The following is a 24732-nucleotide window of genomic DNA, read 5'->3' as shown; positions in this document are numbered from 1 at the left end:
ATTACTAGAACTATCGGACAGAGCATCGTGACTTTTGAAACATGACTTTTCGAACTCCTGTACTAAACTGCTTGAACTTCGCACTTCACACTTCCCGAGACTTACATGTCAATCTTTTACTACTTCAGACTTATGTCTGAAGTCACTTGGAGCTGAAACTGTACTCGAGACTTTCATCGTCGTTCGCATTTGGATTATCGTAATACTAGCGATAACTAATACTAGCAAAATACCTCAAGCTATTAACTGTAATATTTTCCTCGTTAAAAGTTACCTTTTTCATGAAGTTCTTCAATCGAACCTCAGACCAATAATATTAAAAACATGCACCCCTAAGTCGATTACAAGCCAAAGCAATCTTCTACTACCAGATTAAGTGGCAACTTACTGTTACACGAAGAAAGTGGGACACATACGTTCCGCTGGATCACTTATTAAACGATACCCAGCGAACTAGCTCTCAGTTCAAGCTCGAAACGGCGTGGAAGATTTCGTTAAGTTCACCAACAGGGCTGATTCCGAAGTAAAGCGGTAAAATCAATCCCTGGGAGCGGACTGAGAGCGGAGAGTTTGCCCGAAGTAGTTGCGTTATAATGAATTTACCGAGTTCGCTGTTTAACAATGCACATCTCGGCACCGCGCGGCTGTGTTCCGCCGCGAACGATAACCCGTTGAAATACGTTACGAGGGCGCCGTTTCCGGGACCGTAATGCCGCAGGTTTAGATCTTCTAATCTATTTGATACATTACCAGCCGCATAGCTGAGATTGTTTCGTGTCCGGAAACTAGCATTAAATCTCCTTTCCAGAAGGGACCCTAAAATACTATTACTATTTTAATTGCGTTAAGCGACATCGTCTGTTCTCCTCGCGAGGCGACTCGGTTAAGACTTGTTTCTTTCACTTGTTAAATGGTGTGACTAGGAAAACAATTGATATTAGGAACGTCATTCCACAATCAGAGGATTGCTTTAGCTGGAGGAGGAATGGTTTAGGATTATTCAGAAATTGTTTCCCTCCAGCTCTGGATAAAGTGTTCTACAGCAGGCGGTAGCAAATTAAGGGATGAGTCTATACAGTTTTTATTATTTAAAGCTCCCGTTTAATTTCTCTCCCACCTGTCGTCGAATATCCAATAAAATTCTAGCTTCTTGATTTCTATTACTATCGTTAATGTCAAACCACGACAGATGTCAACAGCCTTTCAGACTGTGCCGCAACTAAAGAGTAAATATAAAGTGCAACACAATGGTGTTGTCCACTGTGTCGAAACAGCTCGAAGACGCAGCGCAGTGTCTACGGAAGCTGCGTTTGGCATCCAATTCTGCGTGTTCCCTCGACTGCGTCGCTCGATTTTCTATTAAGTCATCGGCGTCTGTTTACGTTCCCTTTTCAGCCGACAACCGTGTCGAGACATTAACGTTTTAAATTAGTTTTACGTCACCAGGCGATTGCATAATCGTCCCTCATCGGCTACGTCCAGGAACGAGCGCGATTACTCTCGAACGATTTCGCTGGACGTCGCGAAATCGACGATTCGCGCGTCTCGTTCCCTGAATTATTCCGATTTTCAGCCAAACAGCTAGAAAATATTTTAATGCGCTCCATTCAGGTGAGAACGAATGGAGATGCAGAGACGAAGGGAAGGAAAAATTGAAATTTCAGCGTTCCGTATTTTCCGTCGGAAATACCAACTCCTCTAGCAACGAACCGTGATATTTTCCACCGTAATGAACGGTTGTTACATCCGCGTTGTAATACATATTTCACGAAAGCTGGCAGAACTTTTTTCATCATCGAGTCGTATGAATTACTTATTGATATGTAGCTGGGCTCGAGCGATCGCGATAGCTGGAAACATACCGTTGGTCAGCCACCTAAGGAAGTTTCTCTTCGATCGCATGCAAGTTTTCCTACGTTTCTTATTTGATATTCTCCGTTACTGTCGATTCCTCGTGGAAAACACGCACCGTTTCAAGACGAAGCGGCGATGGGAAACACGGCTCGCTTAAGCGAGCTGGAAAGGGGGAGAAAATTAAAGGCACGGACAAATATAATCGAATGCAGCTCCTCGACGTTGTTATTCCTGGGAGACAAAACAGTTTGTCTTATACAATATCGCGAAGTTTTATAGATTTAGCGACGAGATTGATCTGTAGGCTGAGATTGAACACGGAAATATGACTGGTAGTTCTCGTACCACTCATTTCGTAAAAAGATTAGAAACTCTTTGATTGCAAATTAAAAAGCTACAATGAAACGATATGAAAAATCTACTATTCTGTGTTTTTTTAACTTTTTAGAGGTTGTTATTATAGAGAAGTTTAGAGTTCCAGTAAAGAAGGAATAAAAGTCGAAAAATGCGATTTTTGAGTTAGTGGCACGAAGCAACCGTGATCTCCTTTATTGCGAGCGCATGGAACGAAATCACAGCAAGGCATGACCTCCCCCTAGGGGCTCGAAATGGTAATTCGTCCGCTCTCTTCCCTCTTCCGTGTGCGCGATGTCAGCGACAGCGTCCACGTTTCTGATCCGACGTTTAATTTTCGTCACCGTTGGTTTACCCCCTTGCGAGCTGCGAAAGCACCCTAAAAAGTGGCTGCTCGCTTTCCACTCTCTTTTGTTATCTTTCGCGGGTCAAGTAGACGGTGCGCAGCGACACTCGAAACGGAGGACGGCTCGTTGAGCGCCGTTGAAACATCGTTTCTCCGTGAAAGCTCTTTGACAACTTGGAGACGCGGCTGCACGTTTTAGAAAGAGCTGCGACAATTTTGAAGAATTAATAGTGCTATAAACAACGCAGGTAATTGCTTCATAGATGAATTTTGCTGAATTTCTTCCTTTAGCTCGGTACTGAAATTTTTATGGAATAGCTGGCGCATTTAGCTGATTTTAAAGACCATTATTTATATAAATAATTCTAATTACTTTTTCATTCTCGATATATCCCCAAAATAATGTCCACATATTTTGGAGTGCCTTATACAACCTATAGTTAAAAATTTAATAACTGAGAGAATACAAGAACCTGCTATATGGGACTGGAGTAGCTTTTTTATGGTCAACAGTAAAAGGAAAGTACGGTACAACAGGAACAGAAACATGGGGATCTCTGAGCAACATGACTGAACAGGTACCTGTACAAAAGGATGTCATGCACAACCCCATAATTCCTTCAAAACCATAAAGCTCTGAACTGGGATACTTCCTCTTTAAAACTAAATGAGGAGAATATTTCGTTTTTAGCGTTATACAAGCCAAGCTATATACACACAATTTCACTGGGGGAAAAAGACGCCATGGCAACGCTCAGACTGATTAGAAGATATATTACATTCCCGAATGGAGCATCGACTTATTATTACTGGGTGTTGGGACGCTCCCGGTTTTCCCCAAAGATGCTTCAGGCCTTTTATCAAAGAGCTTGCGGTTTAAGAAGCGGAAAGAAGAGGAACGTGGTAAAGGGTGGGAGGCGAAACGAGTAGTGGCCCTTTCAACGGACGACACTTTGCACCTGTTGAAGATACGGCTTCTCCTCCGCCATTTCTTCCCATCTTCCCACCCCCTTATCCCCCACCCCGACTTCTCTCACCTTCCCCCTCGTTCCTCGTTTTTTTTGAAGTCTCACTCTCACGCCGTGAAAGTGATCTCGAGCCACGGGCCGGGGGGTTACCGACGAAAACGTCACCGAACTTTCTTTCCCCGACTCGATTCCATTCCATTTGACGTCTGGGAAATTGCTTTTCGATAGCAGCCACCGCGCAGACGGCCCCCGTTGTTCCCTATGCATATGACAGTTAGCGAAAAGACACATTGTGTCGCTACAAGCCCTTACGACTATTTTCCTGGCCGCCCTTTGTGCTTCCCTCCCGCTTCGTCGCACGTTTCTAGGTGCTCCATGTTTCCTGATAGATCGATTAGGAGCTGAAAAGGAAAGAAATTCAAACGGATAGATTTAATTAAACGTATAAGAATATGGAATAACTAAACATTTATTATGTGATAAAATATTGCACTGCACGATATTGTGAATCAATCAAGAATAACTCGCGACGGTTACGTAGGATTCATTATTATCGCTATATATTTTTATTGGTTTAGGGTTCCTTAATTTTCCCCAAAAATCCCACGCAGATGTTCGGAGGGGTTTCGTTTCGAAATCGAATTCGATCTTTCACGCAAACAATTTTGCGAGGCATCACGGCGAATCTTAGCTCCCTCCCTTCTATATTAAATTTCGAAACGCCGGTTCCCGATGAGCCCCTTCCTGTGGACATGTCCTCTTCCCGATGGCTCCCCTACGTCGCTCGGTGAAAGCTTCATATTGATTTAGGGACTGTCGGGAGGGAAGGGCTAGACTCGAACGCGCCGATGGTATTCAAATTTCGGTGGACCCATATTTGTCATCGGAGGAGGCTATGGCATATTCGATGACCAGTTTACTGCTTCTAAAACAATAAATAATTGTTCCCTGAATATGATTCTTCGATGGTAGGTACTTGGATGAAAAAATATTTTAGCTCTTTATTTGGCTGTTTCTTGTTAACATTTTTTAACTACTCTGCTTTTGGGATATGTTTTATTCATTGTAAAAGATTATATAGGTTATTAAACCGTTGAACAAATCTGGGGGATATAAGCAATTTATTTTAACCCCCATCTATCTTCCGATAGTCATATTTCAGCACGACCCTCGTCAAATGCCCTTCGTTAACCGAAACGCATAAAGTTACCAGCGCTCGAAATTAATCGTCAAGTTACCAGATCGAACAGGGTTTCCTCGTGTGTAACACTATTCGCGAGTAATTGAGGGAATTCATTCGATGGAGCAAATTTCGTAGATTGGGAAGAGATTAGACCCCCCTGCTTAGCTCTATCAATATTTATCTTCTATATTGCATCTCATATTGCTAATAGAGTCAGACGGAAGCTTATTCTTCAATCTTCTTCCTACATTTATGCCACTCCAGAACCTCAAGCTTACAATAAACTCTCGAAAAATATAAGAAAAAGGAAAGCTGTTCAATCACCCAAACAATTTTCTCCCTTCGTCCTTCTCATCGCCTCAACCCCTAAAATTCAAATATTCCCCGCCTTCGAATTCACTTGAAAGTTATACCCTGAAAAGTCACACTTCCAAAGGCTACAAAGCTCGAAGACACGGCTCGCCCCACGAATGAAAATTCAAGCGCGGAGCGTTCGATTCGTCGGAAATTTAAGACAAACGCGTCCCATCCCATCGCAAGCGAAATCCTCGGGGAGAGTGTCTGCATTTGCATCGCGGTTACCAGCGAAATTCCCGGCGAAATTGATGCGGCCACGCTGAGGAAGTTGCACGCGACCGTGTCCTACGGCGGCGGAATTAACGGGGGGAGGCTCGCGAAAGCGCCGGCGGCGAACTTTTCCGCAAGCTCGGTCGGCCGTAGAAGGCAACCGTGGCGAGCTGTGCCGGTCCAAGGTGCATTCGATGGCCGAGCGAGCGCAGCGGCCCGCTGCCATGGCAACGATCCCCTACAAACAAAATCCACCCCCGGCGTGGCACAGAGGCTGCGACAGTTCTCCTCGTGTCAGCCCGTTTGCGCGCTCACCAGCCTGCGAAAGGAATTCCCGTCGAGCTGAAGGAACTCGCACGGTCAAAGACGCGACTGACGCGAACAACAGCGCCGCCCCACCCCACCACCCCCCTTTGCGATCGCTCCCGGGATCAATCCTTCCGATTGTTCTGGGGAGTATGATTTCCGGTTGAAGCCTGTGGCCTCTGAAAGCATCGAGAAAGGGGGATTGAGGGAACAGGTTGTCCGTGATTTGTAGCGGATTCTAGAGTATAAAGATTGTGGTGGCTCTTTGGGGATTATAGTTTGGGACAAAGTAGAGGGGTTGCTGGAGGCCAGAAGTTATCCCCCATCGTGGCGTCTTTATGTCGCTACTAGTTTATTTAGTGCACTTCTAGAAGAATTTGTTGAAGGAATAAGTAACATCTAATGGCCATTTATGTTTCGTTCCTATTGCGATTTCAGTAGTACAGCTCAATGAAAGTGTAGGGAAACAAGTAGTAGATATTAAGACAAGGACATATTTTCCTAACTCATACTGAGTAGTCTCCATCAAAGAATGTGGTCTTCTACTGTTCAGTATAGATATAAAATGGTGGTATCTTAAATTTTTATTTCATCTAATGAACCAGAAAATCAATAAATGTATTAGGGTATAATAAAGCCACTCGTGCAAGTGGCTCTAGTAGTTTCGTGCGACACATTATGCTCCATCGAAGAGTAGGTCGAAGACAAATGGATCGGTCATATTTCATCGGGCTCGATGCAGGCCCGGACACGAGGGTGCGACGACGGTGAAAAAAGGAATTTCTGGAAATATGACGATAAATCGAGCTCCGATACGAGCAAGCGTCGAGCGTTATTTGTTTCGATCAGCGCGAGTGTGGACACGCGCGTGTACGTAAATACGGCGGCGTAATTGACAGATTTCGACAGGTACTTGCAAGATTGTTCGGGGGCGAACAAAAGGCAAGCACTGTGCGCTGGTGATGGTCTTGTGAAACAGCGCGCTGTGCCGAGGACATTGTTCTGAGACACTCGGTGCCCCGTATAAAGGTAAACAACGAACCAATATTTCCAATCAACAGCGGAGCGCACAATAAACTCTCCGTGGTGCTGGCGCAGCGGAATCAAAGTGATTCTATAGCTGATCACGCAGTGAATACCGGACAGAACACTATTATTTTTCTGTCTGCAGCCGGCGCGACCGAATGCCTCGCGGACTATCGATTTTGCTATCAGTCGTGCGCTCGCTTCGCTTACTGCCAACGTTACAATGCGCGACATCATAAAGAATCGCCAAGGTAGGAAAGGTGAAGTTACAAAGCTACCCGTTAGCGCCCTGTCAAATTATCCTGTCATTTGTTCCAGAAGCGTGAGAACACTAGCAATCAGTTGCACACTGCCGACCAGATAATGGAGCGCTTAAGGATAGTAGGCACTTTTCATATGACTATGAAGAATATGTCAGTGTAACTATTCTACTGCCTATATATTATATATAGTCTTTGATAACAGATGTCAAACATGTAGGGGTGATTCTATATGCCAGAACAAGATGGAAATGTCCGACCAAATTGCATCTTCGTGTCCGAGTTTTAAAATACATTTGAAATACCTGTGGAGTGTGTCTGACTCTAAAGTCTTTTTCTAATGCAGACGTGCGTTAGCCACGTCAGACGCAGCGATGCCAGTAGAATAAACTAAGTAAGACACATTTCACTATCTAGTATCTATAAGACTTCACCTTACTCAATAAAGTGAGCTATCCACACCAGTGTGGCCTTCAGATAATTATGAGCCGGACAATTTGTAGGAACGATTGCATTAAATCTACCTAAAATGTACCTGAAAATGAATCTGACAACAATTCTGCGCCTTCCCTAGACATAGCTTTGCCCCAGACTTAACCCATATGAATATACCTTCTTGTAACGAAGCATAAGTCAGTCTTCTCCAAGGTCCCGTACCACGAATTACAAAATTCAATCCATAGAAACGTGGCACGAAATTGCGGGCACGAAGCGTAAGGAAGGTACACAGGGAAGTCTGAAGCAGGAGGGGGCGGGTGGAGCGAGAAGAAGAGAGGAAAGCTCGTAGGAGCACGCGAAGGAGAGCTCGGAGGGAGAGAAGAGGGCATAACACAATTACATGTGGGGTTGAAGCCAGGCCGAGCTTGCTCTCGGCGGCACGACCTTCCGGCTAAGGGCAGGGACGAGGGGAAAGAGCCCAGCGGTGGGTGGCAAGATTGAATATGAAAGTTTAATGCGAGCAATATCAGCGTCGGTGCGCCGTGCCCTCGGCCACTCGCTCTCTCAGACGTCTCGACTATCAGGCTGCCCATCTTGCCCGTATCTCTCTTTATATCGTGGCCAGGCTTCTTCGGCAGATTCCTTACTCTCGCACATGTGACCCCCGCTGAAAGCATTTCCGATCTTTGATGTTACAAGGGGGGAAGTCTATCCCGTTGTCGCGACGCTGTTTTCGCGGAGGAACGCTGGCTCCCGTGGCGTTCTGGAACAGACTAGTACAGAGTGGCCGCTAAAGTAGCTGGCAAGTCCTTGAAGCGTGGGTGGTGGATTGCTGCGAACCAAAAAGGTTATACAGTATCTTATCGCTAGGAATTTTTCACTGTCCACGTTTCCTGGAATCATTCTGCAGTTTTCTGTCTCCACGTGTTATGAGCTTGTAGTTTGTATTGGATTTTTGGCTTATAGGGAATAAATATTGTATACTATGGAAAGCTATTTTTATTTGTTGTGGAGATAGACTTGTTTAGTTTGCATGTTGGATCTATTGGCTCTTCATGAGTGTATAATATTGCTGCTCAAGCTTCATTGTAGGCTAAAGTAGTGGAGGTCTATTCCTATCTTCTTTGTCTTCTTTGTCGTAAACAAGAGAATCACTCACTGCTACTTTGTCGTGAGTATCTTAGAAAAACGAAGTCCGACGTGTAGGGAAGATCAAAGCGTTGTGGGAGACTTCACACGGAAACTAATAACGTCTAGTGTCTGTAACGCAAGGTCTACTTCTACTTATTGTCAACATTGTCTGTTCTTATTTAATGCCTCTCTATGCTTTGTGCTATGTAAATATGTACGTACAGACCTACTTGCTGCTACAGCTAAGTATTGGAACTCTAAACAGATTAATTTTCCCCTCAAAAAATACACGAAATGCAAATAATAACACTGTATATACATCTACATTTTTATAGAATTCTCATTTCATTAGCATCACTTTTTTGTTGCTGCGTCTATAGTCCACTGAAGAATAGCAAGCAATCAGAAGGTACAGAGAAACTGAACAAGCCCCCTGATTACCGTTTATACCGCGAAAGATAATTATCAATTAAAAACTAACTTTCGCGAGATATTTTGCTTGCGGATGGAATTCACGGTCCGTTAAGGCGTTTAGTGACTCTGCCTTCGGCTATTTGTAAAACTTTCCTCATTAATTACCGACAAGATTCAATCCCCTCGTCTCTTCTATACTAACCCCGATCCCCGCCACCTCCATCCGCCATCGTCTCCAGCCCCTTTGTCCTTTGTCAGCGGGAGGAAGTTTAATAGTGAATTAGATCGCGTGTTCTTCCAAACGGGGGCAATTATCTGGCAATTAACAAGACGGATATCGCGGCGCTGTTCCGTCGAGTCACGTTATCAATGTCGACCGTCCACTACCTTCAAATTTAATCATAGAGCGCTGTTTTACTAATTTTTTATGAATTACCTACCTATACCCTATCAAGAGTGTCCATAATGGTACACGCGTTAATAAGCAATAATTTAACTTCATGTATTGAAAATATTAACAGAATGAACATTTGCATTTTTCAGGTGTCGGGGACCGATCGTATCGCACAGGGTCGGACACGGAGGGCGCCGCGACCACAGACAACCCGACAACCCCGTTCCCAACGCCACCGCCAACCTTGACACCAAATCATCGACAGGCATCACCGTTCCCTCTAGAGAGCACCAACTCTCGGCGCCATCATTACAACGGGAGCATATCGTCGGAGAGATCTCGCAACGGGAACGGTACGCAGTTAATTAGCGCTGGAGGGGAAACCCGTTCGATAGCATGCAAGATGATACTCGTAAACGCTGCAAGACGAGTCCCGCTGCTGTGCGTGCTCGCGTTACGAGTTACCCAGTTGATTAGTGCAACAGAAACTGTCTCCCTGGCTTCGGAATAATATTTATGCTTCCGTGTCTCTGGCTCCTGTAAATATTAATCGTTCACCGAATCGACGGTGGTTGATATTATAGCAGAAATCGCGAGAGAATAGAGAACACTGTGACTCTTCGAGGGGAAACGTGTTGAAACTGCAGCAGGAACGGTTTTCCCTATGAATTTTTGATTTCGAAGGGAACGATATTGGATATCGACTGAGGGCATGTTCGATTGACTGATGATGGTGTGCCAGGGTCAATGAACGAGCAGTATTTTTTTAAGCTTCTCGTTGAAATTTGTAATTTTAACATTTGGAGTGTCTTTTTGTTACGAGTTTTGACCAGCTGTGGAATATAATGTAGTTTGGTCACATTCAAAAAGTGTAGATCAGGATTCCCTAACTGCTTTCAAATCGCGACCTCTTTCTTATAATTAAGTAACTTGTCACTATCTGAGTCTTTTTCAGCGATTTTATTTAAAAATAATTACAACCAGATATAATCTTAGAGACCCTCGAAAAAGTGTTTTACCTTCCCATTGAAAAAGCTACCCTTTCAATTCCATTCAATTGAACTATCCTATGTTCGAAGCCTACTTTATCTTCTAAAGTTTCTTTTCAAGAAACATTAATGAATTACTCTTCTAGATTTGATCTCTTTCAATCACTGGCAACATTTAGCCTCCTCTAACAAGCATTTTAATCCACCTAGAAAATATTTCAAAGTTTCTGGTATATTACAGGCGAGACGGTATACGCGGCGCCCTCGAAAAAGACGAGCACAGGCGGCGGGACCTTAGGGCGAAGACCACGGCGAGGTCACGCGAGCGCTTTGAGCAGTAGCTCGACAGCGAGCGACCGCTCTGAAACCGTCTTCCCTGACGAGCACTCGCGCATGCATCTCACCAACGGTAAGTCTCTATCCAGCTCTCCCTTGGCTTTCCATTTTTCGCCCCATTCTCTTCGCCTTTCATCCAGACTTTCTGGCTCATCATCACCGCCGCTCGTATTTTGTTTTCTCATCGTCCATGCATTTCCACGCTCCGGCGCGCGTCGAATTTTCCGCGATTTTCGGCGGCGGTAATTACCCGATAAAACAATGAGCTCGCTGGGCTGGAAACGTATCCCGATACAGCGGAAACCCTCGGATAAATTCATCGATTGCCCGTGAGCGCAACGGGGAATCGCGACGTAAAATTTCCCGCGGAGCGATAAGTTAACGATCCGTGCCTCAAATACGATTACCGGACTAACAGGATTACCGGGCGGGTATCGAGCCCCTGCCCGGAGTTAAATCAGGTTTCGTGTAAACGTGTTCCTCGTTAAAAGCTTAATATTAATAGTCACCCCTACGTTGCTACACTGTTACAAAGATCTGCGATTTCCTGCTGCCATTGTTTCCTTCTCTATGTTGCTTTTTGGGGAGAATACTGAAACTTATAGATGAACACTATCGAGTCAATTCTAAAATTGATCAATTCTATTTTTTATTGAAGAAAGTTTTGAGTCTGAAGGATCGTAATGCTGTTGTTGAGAATTTTGAGATACGGAAGAGCCTCTTATGGAATCAGATGAGACCCAGGCCTTGAGAAATATGACTGAAGTCTTGATTTCCAGAACTTTAAGACAGAGAATAGCTTTTTGCTAAAGCAGATAACCTCTGGAGCTTCAGAAAGCTAGTCAACTCATCTCTAATCATTTAATCGCAATACATGACTTTTTCCTGAGTTAGATAAGTAAAATTCTCCTGACTCCACGAACCACTGAAATACACAAGAAAAACAGGCAAGAAGGTCAATATTTCAACAGCACTTCCAACACATTTACCACTGCGCTGTACCAGCTTCTCCCAAACGCTAAAGCTCAGTACCCAAACGCCTGCGAACCGCGAGACCCAAGTCAAAGGCATCGCATCCTCCGCAAGGAAGCCTCCCCGAGCAACCAGCGAAGAATTCCCTCCATTCCTAACCGACATTCGCTGCGGCGCGCGCGCTAAACGCAGGACAATTAAATCCGAATTTCTAGGAAGCGCGTCTTGGCTCACACAGCCGCGGCTCGGTAGCTTCCGAGCGTCGTAATTGCGACGCTTCGAGAAACGGCCATGGGCGAAGGTTCTTAAGCGTACGCGAACGTTCCACACGCCAGCCACCGTCCTGGCCAGCTAACAGCGCCGTAATCGGCAAACTACCTTATGCGTCGGCTCATTAAATAACCAAGGGACTCGCGGTTTCGAGAGTTAAGTTCATTGTTGTCGAATCCAGCGAGCCACGCCGTCGTGGATGTAACTGGTAACAGGAGTTTGGCAAAGGAGACGACGCCGCTCTGTTTCCTCTTCGGACCCTAACAAGTGGGGAAGAGGAGGGAGTGGGCGAACAAAGAGGGTGGAAAGGGGGTAGTCCGCGAGCGAGCGCGAGGAACGAACCGGAAAAGGAGAGGCGGAACAAAGGCAGGGAGCCACGGCGTAGGGGCACCGAGGGTAACCGAGTTAGCAGTTGGTAGCGAGGCCGGGCTAGTTAGGACGTAGGTCAGTCCGGAAGTTAGCTGGCCGGCTATATTGTTTGGAATGTCGAGGGTATTTAGGCCCGGAGCTCGCCGCGGACGACGTCCACCAGGTTCCTCGGTGCGCCGCGTAACGCAGTTTTAGCATTACCACGGAGATGAGAAAGTAGCTTTGCGGCTTCTCGAGTTCCATGGACGGGCACCAGCTTCGACGTCGCTGCCGGAGCTGCTTAACTTTTAAACGAAATTTCACCCGATCTCGTTTGTCGGGTGTTTCGTTGATGTTGGATTCGGCTACCAATTAGCTGGTCGTCGATATTGCCGAACGGCTCCAAAAGTGGAGAGAATAGGGACGCTGGGGGTATTACAGAAACATCGAGGGGTAATGATGCTGTAGAGTCTCTTGGTAGAGTATATTGAAATTAAATGCTGAAATGTAGCAAGAAGGTCAGAAGACGTTAAATACTTTTTAAGCCTGCGGTGAGATGGCAAAACCTTTTTCAGATATTAAGGACTATGGCGACCTGAGAAAAATAAATGGGATACGAGAAACTACAGTATAACAGAGTAGTTATATTCCTGGAAATCACCGTATTTCGAAGAAGCACTCTAATAGAAAAAGGTCCAGACTGAAAACTGTCACATTATTAATGAATTTCGTCTAACCAGCCATTTAAATTCCCGCGAAGCGTAGAAGGAAGAGAGCAGAAGGGTCTGGTGGCAAAGATCGAGAGGTCCGCCACGCCTGCACGGATCGTTGCGTCGAGGAATTCGCTGGAGCAGCCATTGCCTCTGCCTGCTGGAGTGTGATCGCATTACGCGTAGATTCCGTGGAAATTAGCGACGCGGATTAAGACCCGCCGCCTATGTAGCGTTTCTCAGCCACGTACATAGAACCTGGTACATAAGCAGGATGCTCCTAGAACGGATACGTGGCTGAGTCTCGCCCTCAGGCTGAGGGGGATGCCGTTAAAGCGGATCGGTGGATCGAACTTCTCGACATTGATATATCCGTGACACGTAAGCGACGTCGGCATCCTCTGAGGCGCGAGTCGCCTCTGGTTAGAGGGCGCCACTCTGATTCCCGCGGGCCTCAGCTTTGCCCGCGCGCTTGAATTCATTCTCGGACCGTGAAATGAGAAATCGTAAAATCAATTTAACGTCCAGGGCGAACGGCACGGCGCCCTGCACGCGAAGGGCGATCGTAAAGCCTAGCTCGTTCCGTTCGGATCGACGCGTGTCGCAAACTTGCCCCACTTTTTTCGTGCAGCCATTCTACGTTGAATGGTACTTGAAGCGCATGAGGGTTCCTTGAATCAGAGACTTTGAGGCGGAGATTTTTACTGAAAGAGCAGTAGCAAGGGGAATAAAACGGGAAGGAAAAGCTTTCAGTATTTATTTAAAGGGTTCAGTCGAGTGAGCACGCGAAAAGTGCCCTTAAACTAAATTGGATTTGCGATGCATTAATTAGCTAGAATGTAATAGAATCTCCGTTATAAATTGCATGCTTCACTTTGTTTTCTCAGAGGAGGATAAATCATAGACAAGAGGTTCGTTTATATGTCATGTATACCATCGCTGAATTCGCACTTGAAGGAAGTTTGCGTTGTCGACAATTGTGCCATCCCCGAGTGACCGAGCAATTCAATAACGCGGTTTTCGGCTGGCCTATATTAGACTATGGCGATCTAATGTAATATCAATCGTCTTTCTGGCGGTGGCTAGCACGGGGTTAACGTGGCCGGGCCCTGGCCGTTGGGAACCATTTGCTAATAGATGCCACGAGATGCCTCCATTAGACCGCAGGGACATTCCGGCGGGCAATATAGCGGTGAAGATTCAGACTCGAATTACGGCTTGCAAGATGACGCCAGTCGCGCGTAAAATATCCTCGCGCTGAAAGCGATCCAGTTACGGTATCAAAATGTACCGCGCTTTGGATGGTATTTCAGTTCCATGTTAAAAATGGATCCTCGTACACAGTGTCTATGACCCAGTTTTTCTGGGACACTACGGCGTACCGATTCCGGAAAACTAGATTATCAACAGATATACTATAGTTGTTGCTAGTTCCGCTGTTAAAGTGAATACAGTTTGCCAACAACCAACAGCGAAAACCAATACCAAGGGAGGTGAGCATAGATCACAGGTTGATTCCAAACAACTAGCCCAGGAGATACTAAAAATTTCAAATGCTTTCATTTGTCTCTATTCCAGTTCGATTTCTCGTGCAGCCACCCATTATCTATCGTTCCGCTGCAAGGTGAAATAAAATAAGAGGAAGACAATTAAGGCAGTGAATCAAAGAACATGTGCTGCCAAGCCTCCCGATCGCGAAATTTAATTTCCTGAAGCAAACCCACGAGCCAACAAATATGGTATCGATTAGCGCGATTGCCCTAGAAAATTTAGGTGCAGCCAGAGCCCCTGCAGTCGAGCTGGCCGAATGTAAATCCAAACGGCCGCGATATTAGCTTATTCGAGGAGCAGGAAAAAATGTTGTCGAACCGGACGATTAATCACCGATCCGTCGGATTATTTAAATTGCAAATAATGCAGGTAACAGCCGTATCTGCGGGAAGGACGGGTCATCCGATCCCCTGAGCGGCGATTCAGCGCAAAATACGACCGCTGGAAAAAGCTATATAAATCAAGATACCGATCGAAAATGAAAAACAGAGGGGAGAAGAGTATTGATTTTTCGGACTAAGGAAAATATTTTTCCGGGTTATTTTCTTTTTCAGTACTGCCTACATGTAAAAAGATAGCAATTCAAGGGACGTCTGGATCGCTGCCAGGTTTCTCGAAATGAGAATAACTTTAAGAGCTGCTTGAAAACTATGCCAATAGTCCGTGTTCGCCATTATCGTTAACGTTGCGCTTCTTCCGCTTTCGCCCGAAAATCTACTACCCAGGGGTAGACTCTACCCTGATATGGAAGTTAATTATATATTTTGTAAAAGTCAAGCAGAGAATTTCCTGTTACCAAGGTATCGAACCAGTGGCTGACCATAAACGTTAATACTACTTCAGAACTATTTTAGAGATCGTAAAGATCATAATCTCTTATCTTCAACTCTTGAAAGGTATGAGGATTTACACTTCAGAACTGTCTTTCCTTTAGACGGCAATTAAAAGCTGCCAGATATATAATTTGTCACTCAGACATTTTGTGACTAAACACATTTAAATAACGCATTTAAAAATAATCGAATATTAATAATCCATAAAGCGATAAGTCCCAAAGTTATAATTCAGTAGGAAAGGAAAAACTTCAAAGTGAACTACTTTCAGAGCCACGTCTCGTTGCAAAAATCCACTGGAAAGAATAAGCGTAACGCGCATAAATTCTCAGTATATTCCCCTAAAAGATATATTACCATAATCCTTCAGAACGAGCGGGGAATAAATTTCTAGCAGCGTAGAACTCAAAAGGAATCAATCTCGAGCGGTGGCATGGTGGTCAACGAACGTTGCAACCGCGCCGAGACGGGGTCCTATTCCGGGAAATAATTCGTATTTACATGAATATGTACCGTCCCAGCGTGACGGAGGCATTAGACCATCAAATCGAATTACCAGCGCGAATCGCTAACCGCATCAAGTCGCTGTCGGCCACCTTGCATACCCCTTGCACCGTGTCTGACTAACTCTATCCGAGCGCCGGCCACGGGGATGAGGGATAACGCCGACGTCGACCCCTTTTGTCTGCGATTGACTAAACTCCCACTTTGTCAGTGTCCTATCGGGCTCGCATCTGATTAAGCGTGTAAATAAATAACGCGAAATCACGGCAGTCGACGCAACCCCTGGCTACATCCGGCGAAAATTCGTTTAAACGATCTCGACGGTGCCAATTTGCATTGTTTCGGTTGAAACGGGATGGAGATGCGCCAGATGGAATTACTTTGATGAATACGTGGCTGGGACGTCAGTTGAATTTACCGAATGTACCGGCATTAACGTTCTTAACTACAATTTGTTTAATTGCGTTGCTACTCTTTTTCGCTTTATTTGAATAACGTTCAGGGGGATGTTTGAAAGGGGGATGGTTTTGCCGGCTCGTGGAAGAAAATTGATGCCCATTCGACACATCGTTCGATTATAATCAGTAATCCGTCAGACGTGATTTGAACCGTGGGCACTGATGTCGCATGACGTCGGTTTAACAATCGATTTTGAACGCGTACATGCGGGCGACGGTGCCCGCTCTGTGCAATATGTTTTCGAGAATGTTTCAGCGCGCATTAAATATTCGAAGGCGAAGATTGAACGACAGAGAATTACGATATGCTGTGAAACAGCGTTGACGTTGATGGGTCAATGCTGGTACTGTGCGCCATTTGCTTCTGGTATAAACAGTAATCGAATAAAATCGGTCCAGTAAATATCAATCGCAACGCAAAACAGCGTGCTTTAATAAAACAGCGACAGAAAAAAATCGAAAATCTTCAGAAAGTCTGCAATAATCAAGTAAATTCCTTAAGTATAACAAGTTGGATTATTGAGAGCGAAATATAACTCCGAGAATTTTACAAATTCTGGATCCTATCCCTCGCTCTTTCAAAATTTAAATTAAAGTTTCCTTCGTCGAAATGAACTCAGATGTTCCGCTTGAAATATGCAATGCTTCCATCGTAGACTACTAAAAAGTTCGTACAAAAAAATTCCTTTCTTGAAATTCAGTTAGAAAAGGATTTAAAGGGATTTCCCAAGAACGCCGATGCTGTAAGAGGAAGGAATCCGTGACAACAGATTCGAAAAAAGGAGGAGCGTTTCAGGGATATAAATTTCCTCCAAGCACTAATTCATCGCGATCACGTCGATGTCCAGGTCGTAGAGAAGGAAATCGAATAAAAAGGAAAATGCTGGTTCTCGCAATAAATGGCCATAGGACGCGAAGAACCGTGAAAATAACTCATCTGTGATTCAGAAAGGTGAACGACGCCGAGCAGACGTTTTTCTCGTTCGTCGCCGACCGAGGGAATATCGACTTTGTAATTGAGCGTTACAGGTGTTCCCAACACTCGAACAATGCTGGCGAATTGTTCAATAACTGCAACGAATGTACATTTCGACGGTAAAGTTATCCAAGATACGCGACGGACGCGGCTGTCGCTGACAGGAACGCATTGCGCGTTTCACAGCCCGGTTTAATTAAGCAATTATTACCGCTTATTACGGACAATATCGAGCCTGCCGAGCTGCAGCGGGCTGAAACGGAAGTTGGTCTTTCGTTTGTTCGTAATTTTCACCGTTAACAAGACTTCCATCCAATTCTTACGTAATCATAATCGATCGATCGATTCTGATGAAGTATTTCTACTGTTCATTAATTTATGTGTCACTTCCCTCTCACAAAAAATCTCCGAGTGCAACGATCAATTTCTAATGAGTCTTTGCCAGTTTCTGTGATACAACTGATCAAGATGAAATTCTTTGATATAAAACAGATACATATTGAACTACGATATTATTATATTGAAGTTACTATCATTCCATCCGCTGTAATATAAAATAACAGTCGTTATGAACACCAGAAATAAAACGATTTTCACATTTTCCGATTCATCGTAATCTCCAACATATTAAAACTAAATCTCCTTCTCGACCAGAAAATCTCGTTCCATGCTCTGGCGTGATCTGCACCAGATTCATTGGCTAAACCTGATCACAGCCGTCCACGCCATGATTCCGCGTTATTCGTCATCGACGTCATCGTTCCGCGCCGCTTGGGACGCGGACGTGTTGCGCTTCGGTCTCAATTATCGCGCTGGGGGAATTTTAATGAAAAACGAAACGAGCCACGGTGTTAATGAGCAAAGTTTTCAGCCTGTCAACGGGGAAAGCGAGTTTGAAAGGTCTAATTACCGGGCGGATGATTCTCTTCCGTGATCTGGGCCACGCTTACATCGTCGTTATCGTTTAACGTGACGGAGCGAGCACCGTGTCATTCAACATCATTCATTTTATTTTTGCACCCGTTCTTTCTTCTCCATCCCATCATCTTTCGCGCACGTTACGCCACGTTCTGTTCACCACTGGCGAAGCTGTAGCTTTAACGTAACAGCACGTACCAATTTTCACACGTGCACCAAGCCAACCTCGCCGCACTAATGCACTTTTCTCTCTGCACATTCCTTGACGCACAGGTCTGCCCAGGCCTATTTACTTCACAGGTATGTAAATTGCGTGTGACTGTGCCGCTCTGCTGGTTGTGCTGCTTTTCGTGGATGTGTTCTTAGTTTGCGCAATGGGATACTGCGTTTGGCAAAATTAAGGATTCCATTATTCACGAGAGCTGCATTAGACATTTACAGATAGAGCCACGCGTCGTCTTATACCGAATAATGTTATTCTGTTTCTTGAATTTTCCTTTGCAGTGTCTGCGTTCTGAAGAAGTGAGGGGTGTTCTGGAAATGTTGGGGAAAGAAACAAGAGTAGGATGAAATACATTCGAGCCACTAGAGCTGGCGTTATTCGTTTCATCCTTAGATCTTCACTTTCTTCAATTTTTACTGCGCAATGCTGAAGGGTTGAAAATTGGAAAATTTTGTGAAAGATGGGAAAATTATTAAGTAGCGACTAGGTTTCCGAGCTCTCTTGTTTATTGTCAAATATGTATATAACTGTAATCTGTTGAGATACACATTAAAGCAAACAAGTCACGATCGCCAAGTTAATAGATTTTAATCCAGATGGCCGAAGACCGAAATTCCATTATCTGGCGTTGGAGTTGCCGCAACCAAGTTACACAAGCTTCGCGAAAGCGCAATAAACCACCGTATTGCAGTTAACCTTGATTTACAATAATGTGCTCTGTAACATTAACAACCCTCTAATGGTTACACATTGCCCCAATTATATATATATGTTTAACACACTATCGATTCGCCGCGTCATCGTCCCTTATTACAAGCGGTTTCCGTTATGTTCGTGCCTGTTCTTACGCCCAAGATATATGAACTACGTTTACAAATTGGGAATTCTGCCTGGGCAAGTGCGATTAATTCGTGCTGAAATTAATTATTGAACCGCGGAGTAGCCCACAACTTCTTGTTCAATAATTCAGTTAACAATTGGAAGTGAAAATATTTTGAAATTCGTTTATTTGAGCCAAAGCAATTTCAGACTAAATTGTATACACTTTGTTAATTTTGTAGCGAAATATATATTTGGCAAGTAATTAAGAACAAAACGCAATCCATTTGGAGTGAGAAATTACGTCAAAGTTGAACGAATTATCCTAAAATTCGATAATCGAAAATAATAGTTATTAACAAGTTGGTTTAAATGATAGTTAACACTGTTATTAACATTATATGTAATTAGAATTGTTACTACAGTTATTATTTTACCGGATATATCAATCTGTCTTAAGCTACGCTTGAGCACCCCGATTCAGTGCGTTTAATGAATTTAATCAGCCAATCAGACAAAACGACATCATTGCCATATTCTTCCGAAAGATTATAAATACAAGCCTCAGACTATCTATTCTTCAGATCAGTCACTGACTTCGTCAAAGACGGATCTCCCGTGTTCCTTATTAGGTACTATGTATGGTACCTGCTTTCCACCCCTACGTTGGGTGTTACTCTTCTCTCCTCTCTCCTCTCTCCACTCACTCCCCTCTACTCTCTCCTGCTTTCTCTTTTTCATCTGTGCTCTCCCTTCCCTTTCTCTCCTCTCCTCTCCTTTTTCCTCTTTCCTCTCGTCTCTCTATCCTTTCCGTTCTTTTCTCTCCACTCTCCACTTACCATCTCCCACTCTCCACCGTCCACCACGTTCTCCCTTCTTGCCCTCCTCTCACTCCCCCTTACACATTCCCGTGACCTTTCCCTTATCTCTTCAGAAGAAAGGAAGACGGAGTTGAGAATGAAGTGACGGAGGAGCAGTGGAGACAGAAACGACAGAGGTGGCGCGTGAACACAGGAACTAAAAAGATTATGACATGCGAGGGAGTGGAGAGACAAATTACCCTTGAAGTATACAATCTTATCTATACGCCACATTCGCAGGATTTGTAGCAGCGAACAAATTTCATGAGCAACAACCCTAATGCTACGGTTGCAGGTTGACAAGTTTCGATAGACCATCCTGTGCAATCGTCCTGCGTTGTGTTCCTGTAGATGCGATATAATATTCCTTCGCGAGAAGAAACTTTCCCCAGTGAAACGAATAACGAAACTCCGTCTCTTCTTATTTTTTTAAAACTCGCCCTCGCAAAATCGCACCACTCAGCTTCTCAGCGTTTCTTTCATAGATTCACTTAAACGATTACATCGTGCTGGTTATTTTTCAGTCGATGTGCATGTAACGGTGGTGCACCTTCGCGAGCCGAGCCTCTCAGTCGGTTGTGCAGCTTCCAGCGTGCCTGCCAGCCCTTCTTTTGTGCCCTTTATGTTTAGGGAACTCTAATTATTCGTCGGGAAGAGTTTCTTACGAGTTTGAATAACTTTATAAGCAAGCCGACTAGGGAACGCCTGGGCAACGCGAACCCCCAAGGGGAGGAACATCGTGGACTGGCCGGAAATGAAAAATTTTTACAGTTGCCGCTGCGGTTTTAACGTTGCAATAGGAGTTTATTTTTATAGCGATGGGATTTTTGAATGCTTGGCAAGGTGGAGGCTAGCTTCTATGCATGATGCATTTAGTTTGTTTGTGTTTCATCAGGCGATAATACAGCTAACGAGAGTTAATATCTTTGGGGACAAATTTAGTATCAGTTATACAACAATATTTCCATTTCCCTTGTCGAGGCATAGCGTAGTGAACGTTTGCGTAATAAAAAAGATATTTCTCTAAAAAATCCAATCACAGAGATAGACATCGGTTGTCCCTAAAAAGATTAATTCAATATCAGAAGTATCTTTGGTGATTCTATCACTGCTAACTCGTCGAAAAAAAGATGCTGAATTCGATAACCGCCCTGCTACTCCTCTATAAAAAAGTCCTGCAGCCAAGCACATTAGCAACGTACACAAACTCTCACGCACACAAGGGTACCATCTGCAGCAGGGAAACACCGTTGCATTTGCATTTTGCGTGACGCAGCTATCGCAGCTTTTGATGTGCACTTTTGGATAATGAGATGGCCATTATAATAATGCGGTTAATACCTCGATTACAAGGCTCCACCCTCCGGCCGGTGTTTCTCTCTCTTTCTTTTCTCCGTGCGCAACGACTAATCGAACACAGTGGCTGGGCAAAATAGATCCTTCGCGGGCGCGCGCATAAAACGTAATTAGGAGATGGTTAGTTATTGATGCCGCTTAATTGCTCGCATTTCCGCCGGACGATAATCGGGTATTACGCGGACGCCGCTGTGGATAAGGGGTGGGGACACGGAACGAGATAGAGAGAGAATGGACTTTAATATAATTGCGCCGATACGGGAATCATTCCGCCGTGAAATAAACGTTTTGTACCGCGCGCCTCGATGATGCATCACATCGTGCTGCTCCTCGTTAACTTGCACTTCGCGTGACGTTCCAAGCGCTGATGGACAAGTTTACCGCGATATACATTATTGAGGTGTCTACTTTTAATCTTATGCCCGATTACCTTCGAAGCTGTTGATTAATGGAACGCTAAATATGTCGCGGGATTTCTCGTTACTTCGCTGCTTCTTGGAAAATTAGCTGAACGTGTTGTGGAAGTAGGATGGGCTTCAGAGAATTGATCAACCAGGCATGATTGTTTAGATGAAAATGAAATTTAATTACATTGAAAAGAAATGTGTAGCCACTTTCGCTACGTAACTTTCTGTACACTTTGCTCTTTTTATATAAATATTTATTCTTTAGACATATATGTAAACACATTCAAAGGTAATAACAAAATGCAAACAGAAACAAATCTTTAAAAATATAACACTAGAAGATATACTGGCTTAACCAGTATATCTACACAATTTTATTAAAATCAAGCCACATAAAAAACATAAAATAATTGTGTTACACACAATTCTTTAGACGTGTGCACGCATAGAAATTCAGCATCCAGATTTTCAGAGCAAAACCAAATGCATAAATATCTGTATCTTTGTAGACACCGGTAGAGATTCGCCGCCAGAGCCAGCGCCACCGGAAGTGCCACCGCGTGGTCCGTCTCTGCACGCGACGCATACCCTGCGCACACAGCAGAATCGTAACGGCTGCCCACCGAATGCCACAGGAAACTTCGCCGTGTCAACCGAGCAGATGCAGACGGAGAAATATTCGGGTGAGTCACATGTTTCTTTCCACCCAAAAACGCTGGAATTTTCAGCTTTCTCGCTTCGAGGGATCAACGTGTTCAAACCCAGTTAGAAAATAATATGGTAGATTAACACGATCACGGTTCCATGACTCACATGTGGGACAGGGAAATGTAAACTGTGATTTTACACGAGTTTTATTAAATTTTTACTGAATTTCCGATGAAGCAATATACTATATTTATATGGGATCAATATTGGTACATTTTCTTTACTTTCTTTCATTTGATATTTTCAATAATACTGTGACCCTTGTATCAACTTTCTATATATGGTATAGAAGAAAATTGGTACCCTTTTACTGGACTGTGAACGTGTTAAGAAACTTGTATCGGTGTAATGTCTCATGATGAACACCCCTTTTGGATGTATCCACGCATGACGATCGCTGACGCATCAGATCGGGCCTCTATGCGATTGCTCGGAATTAATTAGGGAACGGCTGACGAGGTGCACGCGTCGCCGGCGTCCCTCATTATTTCCACAGCCCTTCGTGCTTTATTGAATCCCCCGAAGATACATTACCAATGCAGCCGCCAGTTATGAAACTTTGAGAAAGATAAAATCTCGGGCGAGCCGAGTGAGAGAGAGGAAGTCGAGCGACCCGTCTCCCCCGCGGTGCCAGAGGGGGAGGCAGAATTTATTAAAACTGATTACTATTTAATTCGCTATCCCCGCGAACGGGAGAACAACGGAACGCCCGAGATCAGGTGCTTTGCTTCCGGATTGGTCGGGACGCTGAATGAATGATTAGAAAGATTTCAACCCTTTGAATGGTTAATTTATTGCGAGACGATGGTATTCATAACGTAATCCTAAGCTGATCCTATTTTAGTAAGCTCCTTTAATACTGTGTACCTAATTAATTACGGATCTTATGTTTGGAAATAATTCTCTAGTAGGGTACTTTCCAGATTTGCTTTACAAAATGGATTATATTTTTGTATTGTACTATGAAAAATTCAATAAGAATGGAATAATTTCAACCCCTAGCTTGCACAATAGAGTCATAGTATTTGCAATAACTTAATTTTTTAGAATTGTATGAAAGATACTACTCCTATACAGAAGCTGCAAAAGCTGCGACTTTCTGCCTACACTACTAATCGCAAAAAGCTCATGAAACTATGATAAAAAAGAACTTCGGATCATTGCCCATCGGTAACACAATCATCCTCCGTCCACCCAAATAAGCGTGCAAAGGGGTGCTGGAAAATCCATAGTAGAGGATCGTTGGAATAGCGCCGCAGGTAATGTAATTCAGTTTTCAGCGACGAGTGTTTAATTTTGCCGCATACTGCGCTTCAGGTTATGTAGATGCGAGTCTGCGAACGTTGGAAATCTGTTTAAACTAATGGCGAGTATAGTCGGGGAGGGATTTTGCATTAACGCCCGCGTTAATTCATTGTAAATATACTCGGTGTGTATTCGTTTCTCTATATTTCTATGTACATACCATTAGTATATTGCCTCGGCGACTAAACATCGTTTGTACCACGGCTCGTAACACCACCCTTCCCCGAATCGCTCGTCCACTCGCGGACGACCTCGTGTACGCCGTGTTATACGCGCGATTTACATACTGCCGCGTTCGATTCGCGTTTGCCAATGCTATAAACACTTCTACGATAATAGGGACGCGGTATTAACAAGCGTGGTTATCGGCAGTCATTAATCATCCACGCTGCCTGGAGACGATATTTTCGAGTTGCCGCGTGTTTTCGGCCCAGATCGCACTGACCCGATAACGTCGAGTCAGTTGCGACAACCGATGGCACCCTGTCGTTCGTGATATACTTGGGGGTGAGGAAACTTTACAGTGGATTCGACTCGAAATGTTAATTGCCGTGCTGTGCGTAGATTTCTGCGCGAAGTTTGTTTCCGTCGAAAGTTCAGGACTGTTCCAGAAGGCCTGAAATGTGGGTCGTTTTCTCTATTGAACTTCACGAGTACATTTACTCATTACACGGGTAATAAAAGTTGGAATGTTCTCGGAGGACTTGGGATAGGCTTGAGCAAAGTTTAACCTGGGTTAGCGGAACAATGAAACAATGTATCGGAGTTGTACAAACGTAGTTCCGTGTGCTGAAATTAATTAACATGTAATGCAGCCTTAACTTAAACGTAAACGAGCTTTCAGACTCCAGACTTTCAATCTAATTCCAAAGAAAGTGTTCCTTTAACATCCCCATAACAATCAATATTCCCATGAATGCATTCACTCTGCTGACAGCCCCCAGGATT

At 44.2% G+C, this 24732-nt stretch overlaps 1 protein-coding gene across 2 annotated transcripts in view; it reads left to right on the top strand.

Annotated features, from left to right (window-relative positions):
- The window catches only part of Ten-a (Teneurin-a transmembrane protein), a 546410-nt gene that overhangs the window by 198444 nt on the left and 323234 nt on the right, over positions 1–24732 (top strand). For both annotated transcript variants that reach the window (XM_076375328.1, XM_076375326.1), the window contains exons 5-7: positions 9391–9594; positions 10472–10639; positions 22281–22454. In XM_076375328.1, coding sequence (XP_076231443.1) covers positions 9391–9594; positions 10472–10639; positions 22281–22454 — 546 coding nt within the window. The remainder of the gene's footprint in view (positions 1–9390; positions 9595–10471; positions 10640–22280; positions 22455–24732) is intronic.

This window comes from Calliopsis andreniformis, chromosome 3 (genome assembly GCF_051401765.1).
Source record: "Calliopsis andreniformis isolate RMS-2024a chromosome 3, iyCalAndr_principal, whole genome shotgun sequence".
Classification (NCBI taxonomy): domain Eukaryota; kingdom Metazoa; phylum Arthropoda; class Insecta; order Hymenoptera; family Andrenidae; genus Calliopsis; species Calliopsis andreniformis.
This window is presented reverse-complemented; position numbering and strand designations above follow the sequence as displayed.